The sequence below is a fragment of the Rhododendron vialii genome, chromosome 8a, assembly GCF_030253575.1.
Source record: "Rhododendron vialii isolate Sample 1 chromosome 8a, ASM3025357v1".
Lineage (NCBI taxonomy): Eukaryota > Viridiplantae > Streptophyta > Magnoliopsida > Ericales > Ericaceae > Rhododendron > Rhododendron vialii.
Genome location: NC_080564.1, coordinates 5,616,482 through 5,635,820, shown reverse-complemented (window position 1 = coordinate 5,635,820; position 19,339 = coordinate 5,616,482). Strand labels below are relative to the sequence as shown.

The 19,339-nt window shown below is 38.1% G+C and overlaps 3 protein-coding genes across 3 annotated transcripts; 2 read left to right on the top strand and 1 right to left on the bottom strand.

Annotated features, from left to right (window-relative positions):
- Positions 1–1,118: 1,118 nt before the first annotated feature.
- On the top strand, positions 1,119–6,026 carry LOC131298893 (peptidyl-prolyl cis-trans isomerase CYP38, chloroplastic). The gene is made up of 7 exons (XM_058324395.1): positions 1,119–1,439; positions 2,977–3,267; positions 3,358–3,557; positions 4,467–4,702; positions 4,822–4,964; positions 5,402–5,473; positions 5,561–6,026. The coding sequence occupies exons 1-7, from the start codon at positions 1,269–1,271 to the stop codon at positions 5,786–5,788; spliced, it is 1,341 nt and encodes a 446-aa protein (XP_058180378.1). The 5' UTR covers positions 1,119–1,268; the 3' UTR covers positions 5,789–6,026.
- Positions 6,027–6,665: 639 nt separating this feature from the next.
- On the bottom strand, positions 6,666–14,159 carry LOC131298892 (uncharacterized). Its single transcript, XM_058324393.1, has 20 exons — positions 13,867–14,159; positions 13,047–13,084; positions 12,923–12,945; positions 12,280–12,386; positions 12,144–12,195; positions 11,978–12,062; positions 11,026–11,116; positions 9,787–9,825; positions 9,566–9,633; positions 9,373–9,435; positions 8,924–8,979; positions 8,773–8,846; positions 8,530–8,622; positions 8,352–8,453; positions 8,142–8,222; positions 7,945–8,036; positions 7,758–7,773; positions 7,514–7,624; positions 7,320–7,422; positions 6,666–6,930 (listed from the first exon to the last, which is right to left on the bottom strand). The coding sequence occupies exons 1-19, from the start codon at positions 13,987–13,989 to the stop codon at positions 7,321–7,323; spliced, it is 1,416 nt and encodes a 471-aa protein (XP_058180376.1). The 5' UTR covers positions 13,990–14,159; the 3' UTR covers positions 6,666–6,930; position 7,320.
- Positions 14,160–16,606: 2,447 nt separating this feature from the next.
- Positions 16,607–19,281, top strand: LOC131298890 (photosystem I assembly factor PSA3, chloroplastic). Its single transcript, XM_058324391.1, has 3 exons — positions 16,607–17,054; positions 18,218–18,382; positions 18,733–19,281. The coding sequence occupies exons 1-3, from the start codon at positions 16,683–16,685 to the stop codon at positions 19,051–19,053; spliced, it is 858 nt and encodes a 285-aa protein (XP_058180374.1). The 5' UTR covers positions 16,607–16,682; the 3' UTR covers positions 19,054–19,281.
- The last annotated feature ends 58 nt before the right edge of the window (positions 19,282–19,339 follow it).

Below are 19,339 nucleotides of genomic sequence, written 5' to 3'. Positions count from 1 at the left end.
CTAATGTAGAGTGGGAAACCCGGGAATAGCTCTAGAGCACACTACGCGGTGGTGCTATGTGAACGTTTGTAATCTTCGGAATCTTACTTTATACGACAATAACATGGAGAAAAATAAGCAAGAGAAAAAGAAATCATCAAAATGTTCAAATCCATGGGTTGAGACATATACTAGAGCTAGAAGAATACTTTTAATTTTTTTTGAGCTACAAGAATACTTAAAACCACCAAAAAGTTTTGTACTTTAAGGTTCTCTTCAAATATTTTAAAATTTCACATTAGAGAGAGCTAGAATATGATGCACAAATGTGTGAACCACAGACCATAATATTTACTTTCAATGTTTCAGTTAAAAGAGAGCCCATCAAAGGTCTGACTAGGACGGACAAAGGGGCAACAACCCAACTATCCTCTCCAAATTGCTACCATTCCAAGCCGAAATATGATCCAAAGCAACATTATAGAGCCTGCCGAATAAATTACTCTTTGCAAAAATTAAGTTGATCGAACATCCGTAACAACGTGATCAGAAGAATTTTACGTCAAAGTTATTTTCAAAATCATACTTGTTCGTTGAGTTACCGAAACCCTCTGGCTTGATTTTTAAGGCAAATGATGCACTCGCGAGCTACACATAATGAGTGAGTCATGTGGAGTAGTGATGCAGAAGTATGATGTATGTACAGTAAAGTTCAATTATGTGTTGTACGTAATAGGTATATGATATGAAGAATAAGAACAGTAACTTATCTTGTCAGTATTCTCCTACTTATGTCTATAAAAGGAAGGCACCCCCTATTGTAAAACCAAGTGAATGAAGTTAGTGTGTTTTCTAGTAATACTTCTCTCTATTGCTCTCTCTCATTCAATCCTAACATATTTTGTGTTTGTACCCACATCGTGTCTTTCTAAATTGACTGTTCTACAAGTAGCAACTATACCCAACTCAGGGATGACCATTTTTTTAATAACTATATAGTAGAAAGTTAGTATACACCATCTCAATTTGGTTACAAATACCCTTCCAGGCCTAGCCTTTCAAACCCTAATTAATAAGCCCACCCCAATCCAAAATCTTGACATCTTATCCTCAATCCAGGAACTCCGAATATTCAACTCCAGTGGATGTGTTTTCTTCCCTCTTCCTCCACCTTATCCACTTTTATCTCTCTCTCTCTCTCTCTCTAATCTATATCTCTCCATCCCTCTATCACACACTCTCTCTCACTAACCCTAATGTCAGTAGCATTCTGTTAACCTGCAACTCCCATGGCGGCAATTGTATCCTGCCATTACTCTTCTTCTCTTTCTACCACCTCAAAACTCATCAACCCTCAATTATCCACCAATTTTGTCCGGTTTTCAAATTCCCAGAAGAATACCTCGTTCCACCGATTCGTGCCGCGCTGTTCTTCCCAAATCCCTCGCCACCATAAACAGGTAATTGAAACTATTTATATACACTAATGGTGACTACTTGTTCGCAAATTGAATATGCAAGGAGAATGTATATACGAAATCGTCCAGTTTGATTGCTGTTATTGAAATCTTGTTTTCTGCCTAATTTCCCCCCAAAACGAATAGAATTTGTTTGGTTGGAGATTTTCAAATTACTCCCGCCGCCGAATTACTTGTCAACGACGAAAAGTCGTGTAATTTTAAGGAGCATTGCTATTGACACAGTGACACTGCATTTTATACTCCATAGACACAGGTGTGGCTCCAAACAAAGCGGGTGTTTGCGAAAAATTATTTTCACAGATCTTTATATTCTAGCTTCTAAAAATCAGTTTAGAATGTTTGTCCAAAATTCTACATAACTGATTTTTAGAATTTACAGAGATTATGAGAACCTGAAAAAGGAAAGAAATTCTCAAAATTCTAAAGCTGGGTTTGGATAGCTTTTGGGATTCTGCAACACAAATTCTTAAAAAATGAATGAAGTTCTCATAATCTCGCAGCTACAACAAACAAGTTTTTCAACTTTTACTAAAATCCAGTATCTAATCTGCAGCTGAATCTAAAGCTAAATTCTTGAATCTGTATCCATAGCTATCGGAAACACGCCCAAACACATGCGTGGGGACCGCAGCTATCACACACTTTTTGAATAAAACAAGCAATTTGGGGTGGCGGGTGGTAGTACGTGCTTTTAAGAAATTAAAAAAAATCGTTTTTGCAAATACATAAGTGAAAAAGGTGTTGCATCTTCCGGAAAAAAACATAGTGTAGGGGTTCGGTTTATCGGGATTTTGACCGTGGGTTAGTTCCGGTTTCTTCCACCGCTGTTCCGCGCGCCCGCCGACGATCAAGCTAGATCTAGGGAGAAGTGTATAGGTCTAGGGTTAGGGTAGAATGGCATACCTCTTTAGGTTAGAGTCCCTTTGCTTTTATAGACCTTGCTTTGCTTGGTCTCCAAGCAAGCGTGTGGAGGGTACGCTCAGGTAACCGCCTCGGGTGATGTCTTATGTGACGAACGGAATAAGGTAGTTACGGAGCACATGGCCAGGTCACATCCCAATGATTATCCTCCTGGCGTAACCGTCTGGGGCCCTCCAGTCATGATTGCCTTTCTTCATGCGGCCTCGGGGTGTTGGGGTCCTTTGATAGCGACAGAGTCCGGCCGGATTCCTCCTACTGAGCGATGTTCCGAGGGGACCCCGAGGAGTCCTTGGTCCTTATGTTCAACACAGGGCCGGGGGTCCACTTGGTCGCACTCGGTGCCTTGTGGCTCGGTGAGTGGTCCGAACCCCATTTCCGGGGCCACTACACATAGCTGCTAAAAAATGAAGGAAATTGCAAGTTTTTTTTGTTTGTGAAAAGAGTTCCTGAAAAGTGTTCTGCAAAACTGGTTATAAAAAAACTGCAACCAAACTGGACAGAAGTTATGTTATTTGTGAGGTCAGTGGAGATGTTATAACTTCTGAGATAATGTTTTAAGTGTTATGATATTAATGGCCCTTGGTTATTTGGACAGAGAGATAGGTTATTTCCATTGAAGGAATGTGCGATTTCAATTGCATTGGCTGTTGGATTGATAACTGGAGCACCTACATTGGGTTGGTCTAGTTATGCCAATGCAGCAACTCAGGCATTGCCAGATTTGTCAGTGTTAATATCGGGGCCGCCAATTAAGGATCCGGGAGCATTGTTGAGATATGCTTTGCCTGTTGACAACAAAGCTATAAGGGAAGTTCAAAAGCCACTTGAAGATATCACAGACAGTCTCAAGATTGCTGGAGTCAAGGCACTTGATTCTGTGGAAAGAGTGAGAAATCCGTCATTTGATTCGTTATTTGTGGTTGCTCGTTATACTTTGATTAGTTGTAATGGAAAGCTTTTGATCTGTTACTTGTAGAATGTGAGGCAGGCGTCTAGGGCTTTTAAGCAGGGTAAAAGTCTAATTGTTTCGGGATTGGCTGAATCAAAGAAGGATCATGGAATTGAATTGCTTGGCAAGCTTGAAGCTGGCATGGATGAGCTCCAACAGATTGTGGAAGATAGAAAACGTGATGCAGTAGCGTCTAAACAGAAAGAGCTACTTAATTATGTTGGAGGGTAAGTAGAACAAACTAGACTTGATTCTGCACTTGCATGCCGGGCACAAACTCTAAAGAAAAAACTTTTAATGGTTTCTGAAGATGACATTTTTAACAGTATTTTATGAATGTTATGTATGTTGAAGATAAGTTAGGAAGACAATATTTTCAGGCCCTGAACCTTGATGCTCATGTGTCAAATTATACTCTAAGTTGACAATCACAATTCATAGAGAAGTTGTGGAAAGTTCTTTGTTATATGATATTGCAATATTAGCTTCACGTACAGCAATTGAAAAGGGGAAAAACTACAAAAGGTCGGTAAACATTTTGGAGTTTTACTTAGTCATGTGCTTATGGTGTGTTTATGTGGTCATAGATCTGTTTCTTGGTTATATTTATATATGGCATCATTAATGTGCATCCTTGGATTTGAATCCAAATAAAGCCTCAAATTTTGTTATCTAATCCCACCTCCCTTAGCCTTTGGAAGTTTAGCCAGTCCAAGTCCGAAAACATCCAATTTGCTTATAAGGAAAAACTTTCTAAAATAAATATGGACAGTTTTCACACTTTCTCCTAGTACATAGATTTGGATAGACTGATTTCTAGAAAAAAGAGAAATGAATATTTAGGATTTTATACGTACATGTAATCGACGTGACCAAGCCATAAACTACCTTTGTTGCATGTCCCTATGCGAGCTTTTTAGACCGTGAGTCCATAACTACCTGAAATAGAAGTTGACATGTAACAAGATTGTTTCTGGAACTATGGGAATGTATTTCCGAATGTTGTACCTATGTCCTGTTTTAGAAGATGGGGGTTAGGAATAACTTGCAGTACTCAAACTTAGAGTAAACTATTCTCATATATAACTTGTCATTGACTGCAGCTGAGATCTTCCTGGGGCATTGGGTTTCTGCAGTGTTGAAGAGGATATGGTGGATGGCTTTCCATACGAAGTGCCTGAAGAATACCAAAATATGCCTTTACTGAAAGGAAGGGCCACTGTGGATATGAAGGTCAAGGTCAAGGATAACCCTAGCCTGGACGAGTGTGTGTTCCGCATTGTCCTGGATGGTTATAATGCTCCAGTAACAGCCGGAAATTTCGTTGATTTGGTGGAAAGGCATTTCTATGACGGCATGGAAATCCAAAGAGGTGAGATGTGAATTTTACCTTGTTCTGGGTTTTACTACCTAAATAGACACAAAGCTTAAGTTAAAGATTAGAGTTTTAGATATGCCTAAAGGCTAAAGGATAAATTGGGTTTGCTGCAGCTGATGGCTTTGTAGTCCAAACTGGAGATCCTGAGGGCCCAGCTGAGGGCTTTATTGATCCCAGTACAGGGAAGACACGTACAATTCCGTTGGAAATTATGGCTATGGGAGAGAAAGCACCTTTCTATGGAGCAACTTTGGAAGTAAGCTTTAGTACTCTCCTGATCAGTATATTTGCCTTGGTCGGTGCATGCCCACTTAACCCTATGACATACATACTTGACGAAACATAAATTTTTTGGTTTCGTTTTCTTTTTTTTGGTTGGCTGCACAGTGGATGAAGTTTTTAAGCTTAAAAGACAAAGGGAGGGCCATTGTATGGCTTTCATAGGTGAAAAAATTGTCTAAATTTTGAAGGTTTAAGAACATCCTATGTACTGTTGGATTGAGTTTTTTGAGTGAGATATATTGTGTCTTGTGTATCAACGAATAATATGTGGTAGTTCTTTGATGCATTCCTTTTTCATGCTCTCTTTTTTTGTCCTTGCATCTTGTCTTTTGAAGTGCTGAGAAATTTGTGAGATTCCTTTTGCTATAACGTTCTTATGGTTTTAGTGTGAATGATGATGTACTTGATCAGGAGCTTGGTCTTTACAAGGCTCAAACAAAGCTTCCATTCAATGCATTTGGAACAATGGCTATGGCCAGAGATGTGAGAATTCCGAATATGAATATTTTACTAGTCATATGTCTAAATAGAAATCCCTCTTTCTTTACCTTGTCTTATTATTGTTGACAGGAGTTTGATGACAACTCTGCTTCAAGCCAAGTTTTTTGGCTATTGAAAGAAAGTGAACTAACTCCGAGTAATGCCAACATATTGGACGGTCGATATTCAGTATTCGGTTACGTAACAGAAAATGAAGATTTTTTGGCAGATGTTAAGGTTGGAGATGTCATAGAGTCAATTCAAGTGGTTTCTGGCCTTGATAATCTTGCCAACCCAAGCTACAAGATTGCTGGTTAGTGCGATCGACAATTCTGTATTTTTAGGGTTCGATAATGTGAATGGGAGTATGCATTCCAACAAGTCTGTGGAGAGTTTATTCCTTCTATTGATTTATTGGATACTGGTTCATTTTGTTTTTCGAGAGAAGAATGTAATCACTCAAACAAATTAACACTGTCGTTTATCTTTGTTTCTTAATTTGAGTGTTATAAGTATCATTTTTCTTTGGTTTGTATCCAATTTTGGATTGACTGTTTCTCATTTGTCTTGAGTTGATGTTTTTTTCATCTTCCTGTGGGGTAATTCGAACTTATTAACTGATCAAATTCTTGACCGAGAATTCTAATTTAAATAGGTCAAGAGATGACCAAACTTGGCAAAATATAACCGTATGTTTCTTACAAGTTGAAACACAACCCTGTTTGGTCTGAATTTTGAGAATGGTTTTGAGAGTAATGAGTGGAGAGAGAAATACAGAAAATATATTAGACTCTGTTTGGTTTGAATTTGAGGATGGTTTTGAGAGTAATGAGTGGAGAGAGAAATATAGAAAATATATTAGAGACTGTGCGTAGAGGTTTTGATACCCGAAATGAACAAGGAAGCCTGTTAACAAACATCATAATCAACTTTCCCCCTTTTTTCCTCCCCCTATTCGGAAGGCATATTGCCCAAGGTCTCCCTTGTCAAATTGCTGAACATTTTTGTTCATTTGATGTCACCTTGCAGCAGTCAAATACGCGAACTTTATGTTAAACGATTTAGTGAATCCAATGAAGACTACATCGACGAGAAGAGAGAATAAAATGAACTTTATTGGAAAGGTTCCAATAACATAAATAGATTCACACCTTTATGTTAAACGATTTAGTGAATCCAATGAAGACTACATCGATGAGAAGAGAGAGTAAAATGAACTTTATTGGAAAGGTTCCAATAACATAAATAGATTCACACCGTCCTTCTGGATTACATCCCCGTTTATCATATCAAGTTGGCTCAAATTTTCCCACAATGACCAGAACGAAAACTCATCCAAATATGAGATCTCATCTTACAGAAGACTTTCCATCCCGCCCAAGAACTGGTTTGTGAACCGTACGGTAACTACCAGAAAGGATTAAGAGGGAAAAGCTTACAGCATAGTTGCATCCATGGTCCTACAAAGAACAGATTGGGTAAGGAAGGAAATGGAGAAACAGAGAAACTAAAAGGATTTAACGGCTCACAACAGTCCAATCAATTTCGAGAACCCAAATATGAACAGAACTATAAACCCCACCTTTGAACGGCACCATCCCTTATCTAGGGCTACAAACGAGTCAAGTAATGTAGAATTCAAAGTAGTATTACAATCTAGTTCTATGAAAATCAAGCCCATTGCCACTTCAAAGGTCTCACAACAAATCCAAGACTGTCTGGACATGTATTAGGTAAAAAATCGGGGTTTTTTTAACTGAGTCAAAGATTGTTTGGAACCCAAGATTTTGTACATTTTGTTTTTTGGCAGAGGGACGAAAAGGAGAGAGGCAATGCCAAAAACGGGTACCTCATATGCGCCGTTTTTTCGTCTCTGGTGTTGCATGTACCTGTGCTTTGATCCCGTATGTCTTGAGCTGAAAATTTTCAAAAGCCTCAGAAAGCACTCCAACCTGCATTACGTTGAGTATTTCCGTCACTGGAGGTGAAGTTAACACAGAGACAACATGAACAATGCACAAATACGGTATATTATTTGCAGACCAGTTCTGGCTTTTTGGAGTATACTCTCACTATCATATCTTGATAAGATGTCGGGAGCAAGTGGCTTATGCGTTCATCTGGAATAGAAAACTTCTCCTCGCTATCATAATCCTGAATGTAAGTATATCAGTTAATCCTGCAGTGTGAAACCAATAACAAGAAGGGGAAGAAGGATCGCAGGAAACAAAAAAGAAAGATAATTGGAAAGTTCGAAGAATAAATAAAATCTCAAAGAGTTCCGTACCTTGAAAAAATTGATACTGGAAGATTTCATACATGCAAAAGATAGAATATATCAGTGCATTGACTAATTTTTCTTCCTTTTTTCTTGTTTCGTATTGTTGTTTGAGGGGAGATGGAGAGGACAAGAAGAGAAACAAAAAGAAAGTTCTTCCAAAATCAACCTAAAACCCCATGGTTATTTGAAGTACCTCTCTAGTGGATTACTCTTCCCACGAGTCAAATCGATCCTGACATTGCTAACAACAACATCTTCTTCTTTAAGAATCACTCCACTCGATTTCTGCTCAATAAAAGTACCAGATTCCCAAATGAGAAATTCTTCCACCAAGAAATCCCATTTATGCACGCGCACACACATACGAGAAAGTTTGTGCTAGCACCTCACCTGTGAACAAACAATATCTTGTGCTGTGACCTCTTTGAAATTTTCCATTTTGTCTTTAGGAACAGCATACTCATTGCAAAACTGCCATAGACAAAGGGAAAATACTAGCTTAACCTTCATGCATGTTATAGACCACTAAAGAGAACCATAGTTTAGTAACCAAAAGAGATCACGAGAAGTAAGAACCAGCATAGCTATTAGCTTCAATACCTGGTACAAATCCCTTCTGCGAATGCGAAGGATCAAATCTCTAGCTTCACTTAATTCTTGGTCTGGAGCTGTCTCAATTGTTTTTAATATCGTATCATCTAACTGCATCCAATTAAGAGTGAATATATTTATGAAATCAACTAGATATGAGTAAAAAAGTAGAGACATTGGCCCAAACCTTCCAGTATTCAGAAGGATCCAGAACATGAGATGCAATGTCCAGATAATCATTTGCTTTTAACAAAGCATCTACAACCATGAACTCAATGGCCTGAAACAATAAAAGTTTGACATACACTTGTTTCAAACACCAAAATTTCAGCATTGATGCAAGTACATAGCACCAAACACAAATTTTCAGTTAAAATTACCATCTCAGAAGTGAGAAATCAACAAATATAAAGAGAACCTGCGCTAGTACCTTTACTTTTGCATGTGTATAGACTGTTCTGTACAGATCGGCACGAGTGGCAAATAATTTGTGGACGGTAAGATCTGAAGATCATAAGCATAAGAAAGTAACACTGATCAAGTATAAGCATAATGAGTAAATTTTCAAGAAAGATGCCTACAATCCTTAGCCCGATAGCATATCTCGTCTCCCAAAACTCGCATTGTCTCCAATAACCTGCAAGAACCAGAGAAAAGTTTACGCCAGGGAATGCACAATATTTTTCATCTTCCTATTCTTCATACGTTTACATTTTCGTATGTGCACATACCAACAATGTTACAAAGGAGATTCCATACTTCATTTTCAAGTAGTCACATCCATATTTTGTAAGCAAGAATTCCATTACCAAAAGAGATGATATACAATCAAGCTCAGTAGAACACCAAAGGGCCACAAAAATCAAAAGATGTCTCTAGCTCTAAGAGACAAACTACCCGAAACTAGAGTATCAATATTCCTGATACACTAGTGCATTTGTGTGTGTGTGTGTGTGACTGTGTGTGCATGAGAGAGAGAGAGAGAGAGAGAGAGAGAGAGAGAGAGAGAGAGAGAGAGAGAGAGATGAACCTTGGAAACTGAAAGTTGCATCCAAGACCACATGCTCGGCAGTCACGGACAATGTAATCAAACCTGCAAATCAATTCAAGTGCAACCAATCATTATACTTGTGCGGAAATCGAATTCAAACTTAGCTAATGGAAAAAAAAATTAAGGACAGCTGGTAAGCCACTAGATAACATAGTTCTCATGTGGAACTGACTTGTCAACATCGATTCCATTGCGACCGTTTGCAACAATATCATACAAGAAATGCTTCTCCTTTGCGCTCTACATAATATACAAACAAAAAGGAGAAACTATGAGTTGAAGAATTCAAAAAAGAAAAAGAAGAAAGAAAATGCACTGAGAAGTATACCCCGAAGATGTATATCCCCACCAGGCGCAAGAATATGCACATAAAATTGTCACACAAAAACTTACTTTTGGTAGAGCAAATTCAGAGCTAGCAAGTATCATTTCCTGCCAATGAAATATACAAACTGTGGTAAGGGAAAAGAAAGGGGGTATACTATCACCACATTATCAAGCACCCTGGACAACCAAAAAGAAAAAGTTAGACCCGCACAACATCAATAATGCAAGAATCATTACGTTCTTTCCAAAGTTTTCTGCTAAAGGAGCCACTAGAATAAAGAAAAATAAGGATCATCCAACCTTCTTTCTGCAGCCACCATCAACCAAGATCAGCATATTAACGTGAAATCAAATTTGTTGCATGCATGGTATGGTTCAAGTTTTAACCCCCCAAGTTTCCACTTAATGTTAGATTAAGAACTAATAAAGGTTACACTTACACTAACTTTAATTTCCCACTAACTCAAACAGGCATATGGGGCAAAAGCATGAAAGTGTCGAAGTCCAAAATGTTTGCTAGAGCAGGAAAGTCCCCAAAACTCTCAGACCTATATCCGAAAATTGAAGGGTTGTTTCAAACAAATTGATGTCACAAGTACCAGAAAGAATATGTTAATGTCAAGCCACTGATTGCAAAGTGAGTAATGGGAAAACTTTACATTCAAGAACCAAAAGGCCGAGACTTCAGTTCAAGAAACAATAGCAATACAAGAGGGTTTTGGAAATAAGAGTTGCACCCATTTGTTTTCTTTTTCTCAGATGAGCCAAACAATGACACAAATTTGTAGAATAAATTCGATACTACATGATCTAAACCAAGTCAAAGATGATTGATGATTGACTCTGTGCTGTATGAGAAAACAACTCCAACTGGTTGTTAATACTTCAAATAAAGAAACATCAATTGCACTCATGTTTTGCTTTTGTTTGATCAGGGGTATGCCCCATTGAGTTTGTAGCTTTCCGCACTCTTTTTGGTGATATAAAATTACCAAAAAAAAAGGTAAAAAACCTTCATTAGTGTAAGGAAACAAATGAAGTTAAAGAAATAAAGTAAGGGAATAGCTTCTACCATGTTTAGATGGATCGGCAAATGAGAGAGAAATATGTACAGTCAAAAGTAGGAGATGCTTCCAATGTCAATCAGGATGGTATACAATATTGTAACAGGAATACAAGATTGGAGGAACAATAAAGGTACCATGGTCTGGGAGACATTGTGCATCAAACCAAAGAAAGCCTCGTGCCCCCACGAGTTACAAGTAATACAGTATGCAAAAGATGAGCCTTAATTCATCATATTACCTTAACTCTTTTAATGGTTCCAGAGTCAATGTCAATATGGTGCCTATCAACAATGTGGTCTACCATCTTCACTGACATTTGCTCATGAGACCTGAATGAACAATATTTAACATGAAATTGTCATAACTAACAACTGAATATGGGAATACTAAGTTGCAAAATTGGAAGAGGTTTCCCTAAAGCAGATGAAGAAGAAACAATAAGCCAAAAGCCAAAATTGAACTTGAATTCACCAAGGAGAAGCAGAATTTATTTTCACTTCTTGTTTTCCCAAGTAATTTACTTCTTAGTCTTAAGTAGCATAAATTACAAGAATCTGTGATGGGAAAACGTGCAGCATTGGAAACAATAACTAAAGTAAATACGAGTAATACTATTTATAGAACTTGTCGATTAAATTCTCTAAGAGACAAAGTAAAATTCCACGCTCGCACGCGCACACACACACACACAGAGAGAGAGAGAGAGAGAGAGAGAGAGAGAGAGAGAGAGAGAGCGCTCAGACATTCATCGTATCTCAAGTACATCTCTCTCAAATTTCTAATCTTCAAGTCGTGATTTCCCATTGAGAAGAGATCCAGGGGAACAAATTCCACAAGTTAAACCCTTCAAATTTTTAGTGCCAACAGATGTGTTTGTTCTTTTCTCTAATTGAGGAGGAGAGGTTACATGGATCCACCTTGATAGTTACCTAAAGTTAGTACTGGAATCAACTAATACCCGGTTCCCTTACTCTAATCACTCATTTAGGTTGGGTTGGGCACAATTTACCTGTGCCTCTCAATCGGAGTATCATTGTTTAGACACAAAGTTATGAGAACAATTTAGCTAAGCAATTTGACATTTCCCCACTCTTCAGGAGTAGTTTATGAAAACCTCATAGTCAATCTAAAATGCACTCATATTCCAACAAAGAGCAATAACGCGTCATAATGAAGGACATTAAATTCACCATTTAGAGCCCTTGAGAACCTGAGGAAGAAACTCCCGTTCAAACAAGTGACTGAAAGGGCCATGGCCTACATCATGCAACAGTCCTGAAATTGAAGCAGCAATACAAGAGAAACATCAGTTTAATTGAAAAAACAAGGCAGCACATGATAGAAAAAGTTAGTTACCTGCAAGTTTCACTGTTTGCATATCATAGTGCTCAATACCAAGCTCCAAGCCCTGAAACAAATGGAAGACATGTAACTACAAACCCCCGAGGTTCAGTTCTGCAACTAAAATGACCAGAACATGCGCATTCCATACTTGATGAGTTTTCAGTTTGTTAACCGCCTCACCAGCAAGCCAATACACTCCAAGAGAATGTTCAAACCTAGAATGTACAGCCCCTGGATAAACCATGTGTGCCACCCCTAGAAAAACAAGAAAAGTTACTTTCAAAAGTACATCGGAAAGCATCCCGGAATTCAAATTCTATGGGGTACCCCCCATAACTTACTCCAGATAATAAATGACGCCAGCAGTAGCTTCTGATTTTGATTGAATTCTGTTCTAAAGTTTGGATCTTTCACTTGGGTAAGGACTATGGCTAGTATCTTAATCAGTCACCAAGACAGGTTATGAATCCAAAATCCATAAACTTGGAAACATCAACCTTTGACTAAGTGAACTTATGGTACCACAACCTTTCATGACCGACACGGGTTTACGTTTAGCTCTAACCCGGGACAAAGCTACGAACTTCCCCACAACTTTGGGCTATCTCTGCCACGATGGTATTTACTCAAATGGCTCGTAAGCTTTTCCAACGAGACTGCTAAACACAGTAAATTCAAAATTCCAAGTCGAATAATTTATACTTCATATTACATGCAAAATGAAAGGACACATTCACACGAATTAACTGATATCTATTTCTGATATTAACGGCTTGAGAACATGATCTCACCAAGTTGTTTAAGATCATGAAGCCTGCAATACAGAATTAATTTGTAAATATTAGTAACCATGCACTCGAATAGGCATAAAACAGTAATCAAATTTCAGCATAACGCAAGAGTAATCACAATTACCTTTGAAACTCTTCAGTATCTATGAACTTCAGAGAGAACTGCAACATCAAAAGAAAAACAGCAATCAAATCACATTGCCTTGACTGTTAATGAAATTTAGCTAACAATCAGAAATATAACCCCAATAGGCTTGCCTCTACTGGTAGTTGCAGGCTTGCAGCTGTTTGTTTGACAGATATACTCCGTTTTTCAATAAAAAGCCATATATACACCGCCGGGCTCACTTTATATTTTCTAATAGCTTAAGCTTTTCGGACAATTAGTAACTTATATGGTATCACAGCTCTGGTTCCTAACAAGGCTTGGGTTCAATTCTCTCCATTGGTATTAAATTAATCATCCATTTGGATTCTCCTTCTCCCCTTAGCGTCATGTTTCCCTCTACACAAGAACGCATGCATCTCCATGTTCAAGACAGGAAGGGTCTTGGATAGCTAAATATACATTGTTCGACCCACATTTTGAAAAATTAAGCTTTTTGCGGCAACCGTTAACTTAATAGCATCAAGTAAGATTTTTTTTAATGGGACATCACAAATTAGAGTACAGCACAATGAGGGAACATAGTGAGACATACTAACATTTGACTCTATCCAATTCTACGTTAAACCTTAAAAAACTGGATATGTCTTCCATCCTACAAAGTCAAAAATTGATCATATATAGTATAGTAGTATCGCCCCAACAAGTAATTATATAATCCATAATTAGTCGAGAATCATATAAAAAAAAAAATAACAAGCAATTATATTTATATATGCATGGACATGTGAGGGTATGATTAGGAAATTAAGGTGAAATAGAAGGGGGAGAATGTTACAGGATCGAGATAAATGTTGCCGTGGACATTGTCATGGACGTGCTTGGAGAATCTGAGATCTTGGGAGGAGGCGAAAGTGTACTTGGGAGAGAGAGTGAGATCATCGTTGCAATAAGCTCCCATTTACTCTTCTGTCCTCTTCTTCAATACAGCGCTTGACAGATCGGGATACAATACAAATTGAGAACTCAAGATAATGCACAGAGAGAGAGAGAGAGAGAGAGAGAGAGAGTGTGTGTGTGTGTGTTTAGGTTAGGTTAATGTGATGCCGCCAAAAGTTGTTTGCTGTTTCGTCAACAAGTCAGAAAACGGCACAAAAAATCGAGTGCTGCTATTGGTACATATAATATGTACATACAATGTACATATAAATTTTGTGGGACCCAATTTGGGTCCCTCAAAAATGATCCGAACCGCTCATTATTTTTAAAATATTTTTTTATAGAGCTCTGTAAAAAATCAACTTAACCCGATATCGGTAAGGATTTTTCTGAATTTGTAGGGGCGAAACTAAGCAGTTAAGTAGTTTCGCCTCCACAAATTAAGAAAAAATCCTTACCGATATCGGGTTATGGTGATTTTTTATAGGGCTCCATAAAAAATATTTGAAAAATAATAAGCAGTTTGAATCATCTTTGTGGGACCCGAGATGGGCCCCACAAAACTGATATGTACATAATATGTACATTTCATATGTACCCCTAGCATTTTTGCAAAAAATCATAGGCAGTGATTTTGCTACACTCTTTTTCGATAATATCACACTCTGCAGGTGTATTTTTTGGTATAAAAATACACTTATAGGGTGTGGCATTATTAAAAAATGGTATGGCAAAATCATTTTCCAAAATCATTTAGGAAAAGTTATTACGTATGCAGCTCGGACTCAGCTTCTATTCAATTTGGTCTAGTTTTGGCTATTTGTGACACTTTTCAGGTTCAGAATAATTATTTGACTTGTTCTTTTTTTAAAACAAGACATTGACCACGTTAAAAATCACATTAATTAGATACCGGTTGAAATGATTTCCAAATGTATTAAGATTAAAATAATTGTGTTATATGAGTTACAATTTCCGGACCTTTTTTTTTTTTTCAAGCTGCATCCATTTCGAAATCATATCAATCGGGCACTTTGTTACTTTATCAATCTCCTTCACACTTTTCAGTTGCCTGCACCCACCAACGCTCATGGCTTTTTGATTACTGGCTTCTTCATTTTTCGATTTTTCTTGATTTCTCCTGGTTTTCTTCCTGGTTGTTCTCTCGGCTCCTGGCTCTCCTGATCATTTCTCTCTCCTGGCTTCTCTTGGCCTGGCTTCTCTGGGTTTTTTCAAACTCAAGTTGATAAACAAACTTAAATTTGAGGGGGTTGTTAGAATAATGAAAATATTGTGATTGATTATAGTTGATAAAATCAATTATAATTGATTAGGATCAAGGATTTGATTTGATTTCCATATTTTAGGATTCCACTATTGTATAAAATACAGTGTCTATGTACATGTTATTATTGAAGTCAATAATATATTTCTTCTCTCAAAAAAAATCCAACAAGTGGTATCAGAACCGATGGCTGACGATCTTTGGGCAGATTCAAACCGATTTGGTGTACTTGCATGGAGATTCTCGATGGAGTGAGAAAATCCAAGGTGGCTCTTGATGGGCTCTATAAAGTGTGAATGATTGTGATCATTGGATTTGATAAGAGTTCACAAATTGCCAAAATTGGACCAAACTAGATGGGAGCAAGTACTTATTTTACGTTTTACGAGATAAATTATTCTCTCACAATATATCATTTTTAACGACAATACTACAATTACACACAAACACTTACACGCACACACTCCACAAAATGGGGGTGGGCCACACACACGGGAGGTGTAGATTGTGTGTCGGGCCCACCTCACTTGTGAATGTGTGATTAAGTGTTTGTGTGTTTGTATGTAGTTATAAAATTATTATTTAAATTAGCAGAACACACCCTAATTTTAATGAAGGAGATACTTTGCAGATTGTTCAATCACCCAACCAGCTCTGGTCTTACGCCGACAGTGACACTATTATTCTTGATTGTATCAAACTTGCTTCAAATATCTCTTTCTGCAATTTCTCTCATGTGAAACCTGAATGTAATAAGGTAGCTAACTCTGTGCCTAAGCATTTTCTATTGAGTAACGGGATCGATTAGCTGGAAAGGTGATTTTCCCCACTAGCTGACGTCACTCACCCTTGATGAGGCTTTGGGCCCTCTTCCTAATTAGCAATAAAATCTCCTCTCTTTGGCAAAAAAAGAAAAGAAAAGAAAGAGGTTCTTCACAAAAGAAACAATTTGATTATAAAAACACAATATATATATATATATATATATATATATATATATATATATTACGAAAGCACAAAAATATTTGAAAAAATATGACTATTAAAGAGTAAAATAATACCAACCAACTTGTTTTTTTTTTAAAATGTCGCCTTATTCATACATTTTCTAAATTGGTTGATATTTTTTTACTTTTCTGATTCATTTCATCAAAACGAAAAAATTAGGGGAACACAGCTTCATGTGCTATGCACAACCTTACAAAAATCGGAGAGAACCTATTGGAAGGAGTTTAAAAAAAAAACACAAAATGAATACTAGATACAAAGAATTGTACCCGAAATATACTATTTATGACCACGGTATTTTATGACCGGTCATAACTTTTGAAAAAACAATCATAGCCATTAGCCACCACCATATCCTCTCACATGGAGTATATAAAGGAGAGGCCCATACCAATCCACACACAACTCCACCACTACCGACCATGGTGGTTGTGACCCAAACTGCCACTCTTTTTTCCCTCCACGCCAAAACCTCCCCACCACTTCCTCTTCTCTACCTCCGCCACCTCTACAAAATCCCCACCACCGGAAAACGCAGATCAGTAAAGAATCATTCCAATGGGGCGGTCCTCTCCGTCAGAGCTTACATGGAGGACTCAAACACTCTCTCTGGTTTCGCCAACAAGGTAATTGGGTCACTGCCCGTTGTCGGCCTCATAGCCAGAATCTTGAGCGACGAAGGCGGCCTCGGCGGCGACACCATCGATTTCGCCGAGTTTCGGAGGAGGGTTGGGAATAAGTGTTCTGTCAATGACTCTAGAGCTTTCATTGAATTCAAAGATCGCCGCGGCCGGGTAATTATCTACCTTTCATGTTGGATTACTTGGTTCAATTTGTCTGCTTTGGATATAATTACTGTTTTTAAGTTTTGGGTAAATAAAAAATTCATCCAAGAGAGTAGTATATCATGAGAGTACCAAGCCAATGAAAGCCTTCTTGAAGTGGATTCGACCCAAGAACCACACCCCCACAATTGCACGAAGAGTAATCAAGTAAAAAACACAAGAAACGACACAAATATGAGTCCTTTTGGTACAGACACGATTCACACCAGTTCTCCCTGATTAGGATGAATCTGTCGTAATCCCGGAGTGCAAAATCAAGGCGAATCACGCTTGACAAACCTAACATTTCCATGTATAACACGGAGCCGAAAGCGAAAAAAAAAAGGTTTTCTCATCTCTTCTAAGTAGGTTTTAACTAAAAGCCCCGGAAATAGTTCTGAACTGTGCAAATTTTCTCCAAGTCCAGGAGCAATCAGGGGGACACTGAAGTCTCCAAAATGGGCCGGAATTGATGCGATTTTGTAGAATACTATCGGTGAATTCCATGTCTCCTTTTATTTTGGTTTATGGCAGTGCTAGACTGATACTAAGGTTGTGCACGCTCTATACATGTGGTATAAAAATCTCGAACCGAAGCAGTTGAGAGGAAATGAAGAAGGGATAACAAAATCCAAGAAAAAATACTGTATCATTAGTGAAGCATTTGAGAGGTGAGAAAACCGAAGCAATTTTTTCGGATAATTCTGGCATAAAAGTAGCGTGGACGACTTTACTTGGAGGTTAATTTGAATCCGACTTGGTTTTTCCCTTTATGAGATAGTGTAGAGATGAAGGGTGAGATCATCAATATGGTGTTCCACCTTTTTTGAGCTGTTGCTAGATCAACGCAAACTCGCTCCGCAGACAACTGGTTGAGCTTTTGATTTTTCAAACTCAAGTCGACTACGTACTTCAGTTTTTGATCAACTCTATCGTGTTTATTTCTTATCGTTTCTTCATCTTCTCTAAAGTCTCAGCTGTTGCATTCGGCTTGTGAAAATATAGAAGATGTTTGGTTTACTGAGATTTCCATCACCTTGTATGATTTTAATCTCATCATTTTCAAAAGAAGGTTGTTTTTTTTGTACCCTCAATAGTGGAATGAGTTTGAACTGGAATTTGCTTTTGGGTAGTCAGGGGATTCACTGTACGTATTGCTATGCTGCTGGTTAGCCGCAGTTGGTGCTGGTCTGCTCAAATCTGAGGAAATTTTGGAGGGGGTGGCGAGGCTTCGGTTATCAAATGACATAGAATTTGAAGAGGAGACTTTTATTTCCATGATGAACGAAGCAAAAGAGGTTAGTTCTCAAATATATGCTTTTTGTGGATTGTTAACTCTAGTGAATGTATTGATGGATGAGTTTACTGGTATGAATTTTATACCAATCTCCAAAGCAACGCCATCAAAAGGATCAGAAAATGGTTCAAAAATCTCGACTTGCTCAAAAATAGATCTGACCGGTCCATGTTGATGACCACTAGGAAAATATGAAACACGATAAAGCAGACGGTGTATGATGGGTAAGAATTTTTCCGTCATGCCTAAATTTCGTGTTTCAGATTTGTTGAGCCCTGAAATTAGCACCCAAGACGATAAAAAGTCGGAAACCTTCATAAATTATGATCTAAGACAAGTTTCCATATGCAGAAACGAGCAAAGCTAAACGTCCAGACTCCTGTTGTCCCGATGGAGGCTCGAGCTGAGAAAGCCCTTGAAGCTATTTATGTTTGCTGCTTCGGCAGGGACCCAATGGAAGAAGAAGATGAGAGATTATTGTGTATCATGCTGAATGCTGTTTTCCCCTCAGTTGGGCAACCGGAGATAAACAGAATCGTAAAAGATAAGGCAACAAAAGTAGCAGAAGGCGGAGAAGATGAAAGGGCTCCCGAACCAAAGCCATTGTCAGAAGAAGCTGTACAGCTTCAAATGAAGGAGCTCCAATTTCTCAAACAGAACAGTTCGACTTGAGAAGGCCGTGTCTTTCTTGGTGACAAGTAGAATCTTTCAGTCAGAGGAACTCGTCACACTGTTATTTTTCTAGAGAAGGAACGAAGAAGTAATGAGAGAACTCAGTACTATGTTTGAAATCCAGAAAGGTTGACGTTTGTTTGATCTACAACTAAGCAATTCTGCTGGTAGCTAACTCTTTCTTTCTTGACTGTTCATACTTCAAAAGGTTACAAGGTACATCCTCAATCAGAGTCCCATTACCATCCAATGTGTCCATATTGTGTGTGCGCGCGCACGCGTGAGA

Coding starts and splice junctions, on each gene's coding strand:
- LOC131298893 (XM_058324395.1), top strand. CDS start 1,269: ATGGCGGCAATTGTATCCTGCCATTACTCTTCTTCTCTTTCTACCACC. Junction 3,558..4,466: donor CTACTTAATTATGTTGGAGG/GTAAGTAGAACA, acceptor GGGTTTCTGCAG/TGTTGAAGAGGATATGGTGG. Junction 5,474..5,560: donor CAATGGCTATGGCCAGAGAT/GTGAGAATTCCG, acceptor TATTGTTGACAG/GAGTTTGATGACAACTCTGC.
- LOC131298890 (XM_058324391.1), top strand. CDS start 16,683: ATGGTGGTTGTGACCCAAACTGCCACTCTTTTTTCCCTCCACGCCAAA. Junction 17,055..18,217: donor TCAAAGATCGCCGCGGCCGG/GTAATTATCTAC, acceptor GCTTTTGGGTAG/TCAGGGGATTCACTGTACGT. Junction 18,383..18,732: donor TGATGAACGAAGCAAAAGAG/GTTAGTTCTCAA, acceptor TTCCATATGCAG/AAACGAGCAAAGCTAAACGT.
- LOC131298892 (XM_058324393.1), bottom strand. CDS start 13,989: ATGGGAGCTTATTGCAACGATGATCTCACTCTCTCTCCCAAGTACACT. Junction 11,117..11,977: donor GTTCTCAAGGGCTCTAAATG/GTGAATTTAATG, acceptor TTGTTCATTCAG/GTCTCATGAGCAAATGTCAG. Junction 9,826..11,025: donor GAACCATTAAAAGAGTTAAG/GTAATATGATGA, acceptor TTTCATTGGCAG/GAAATGATACTTGCTAGCTC.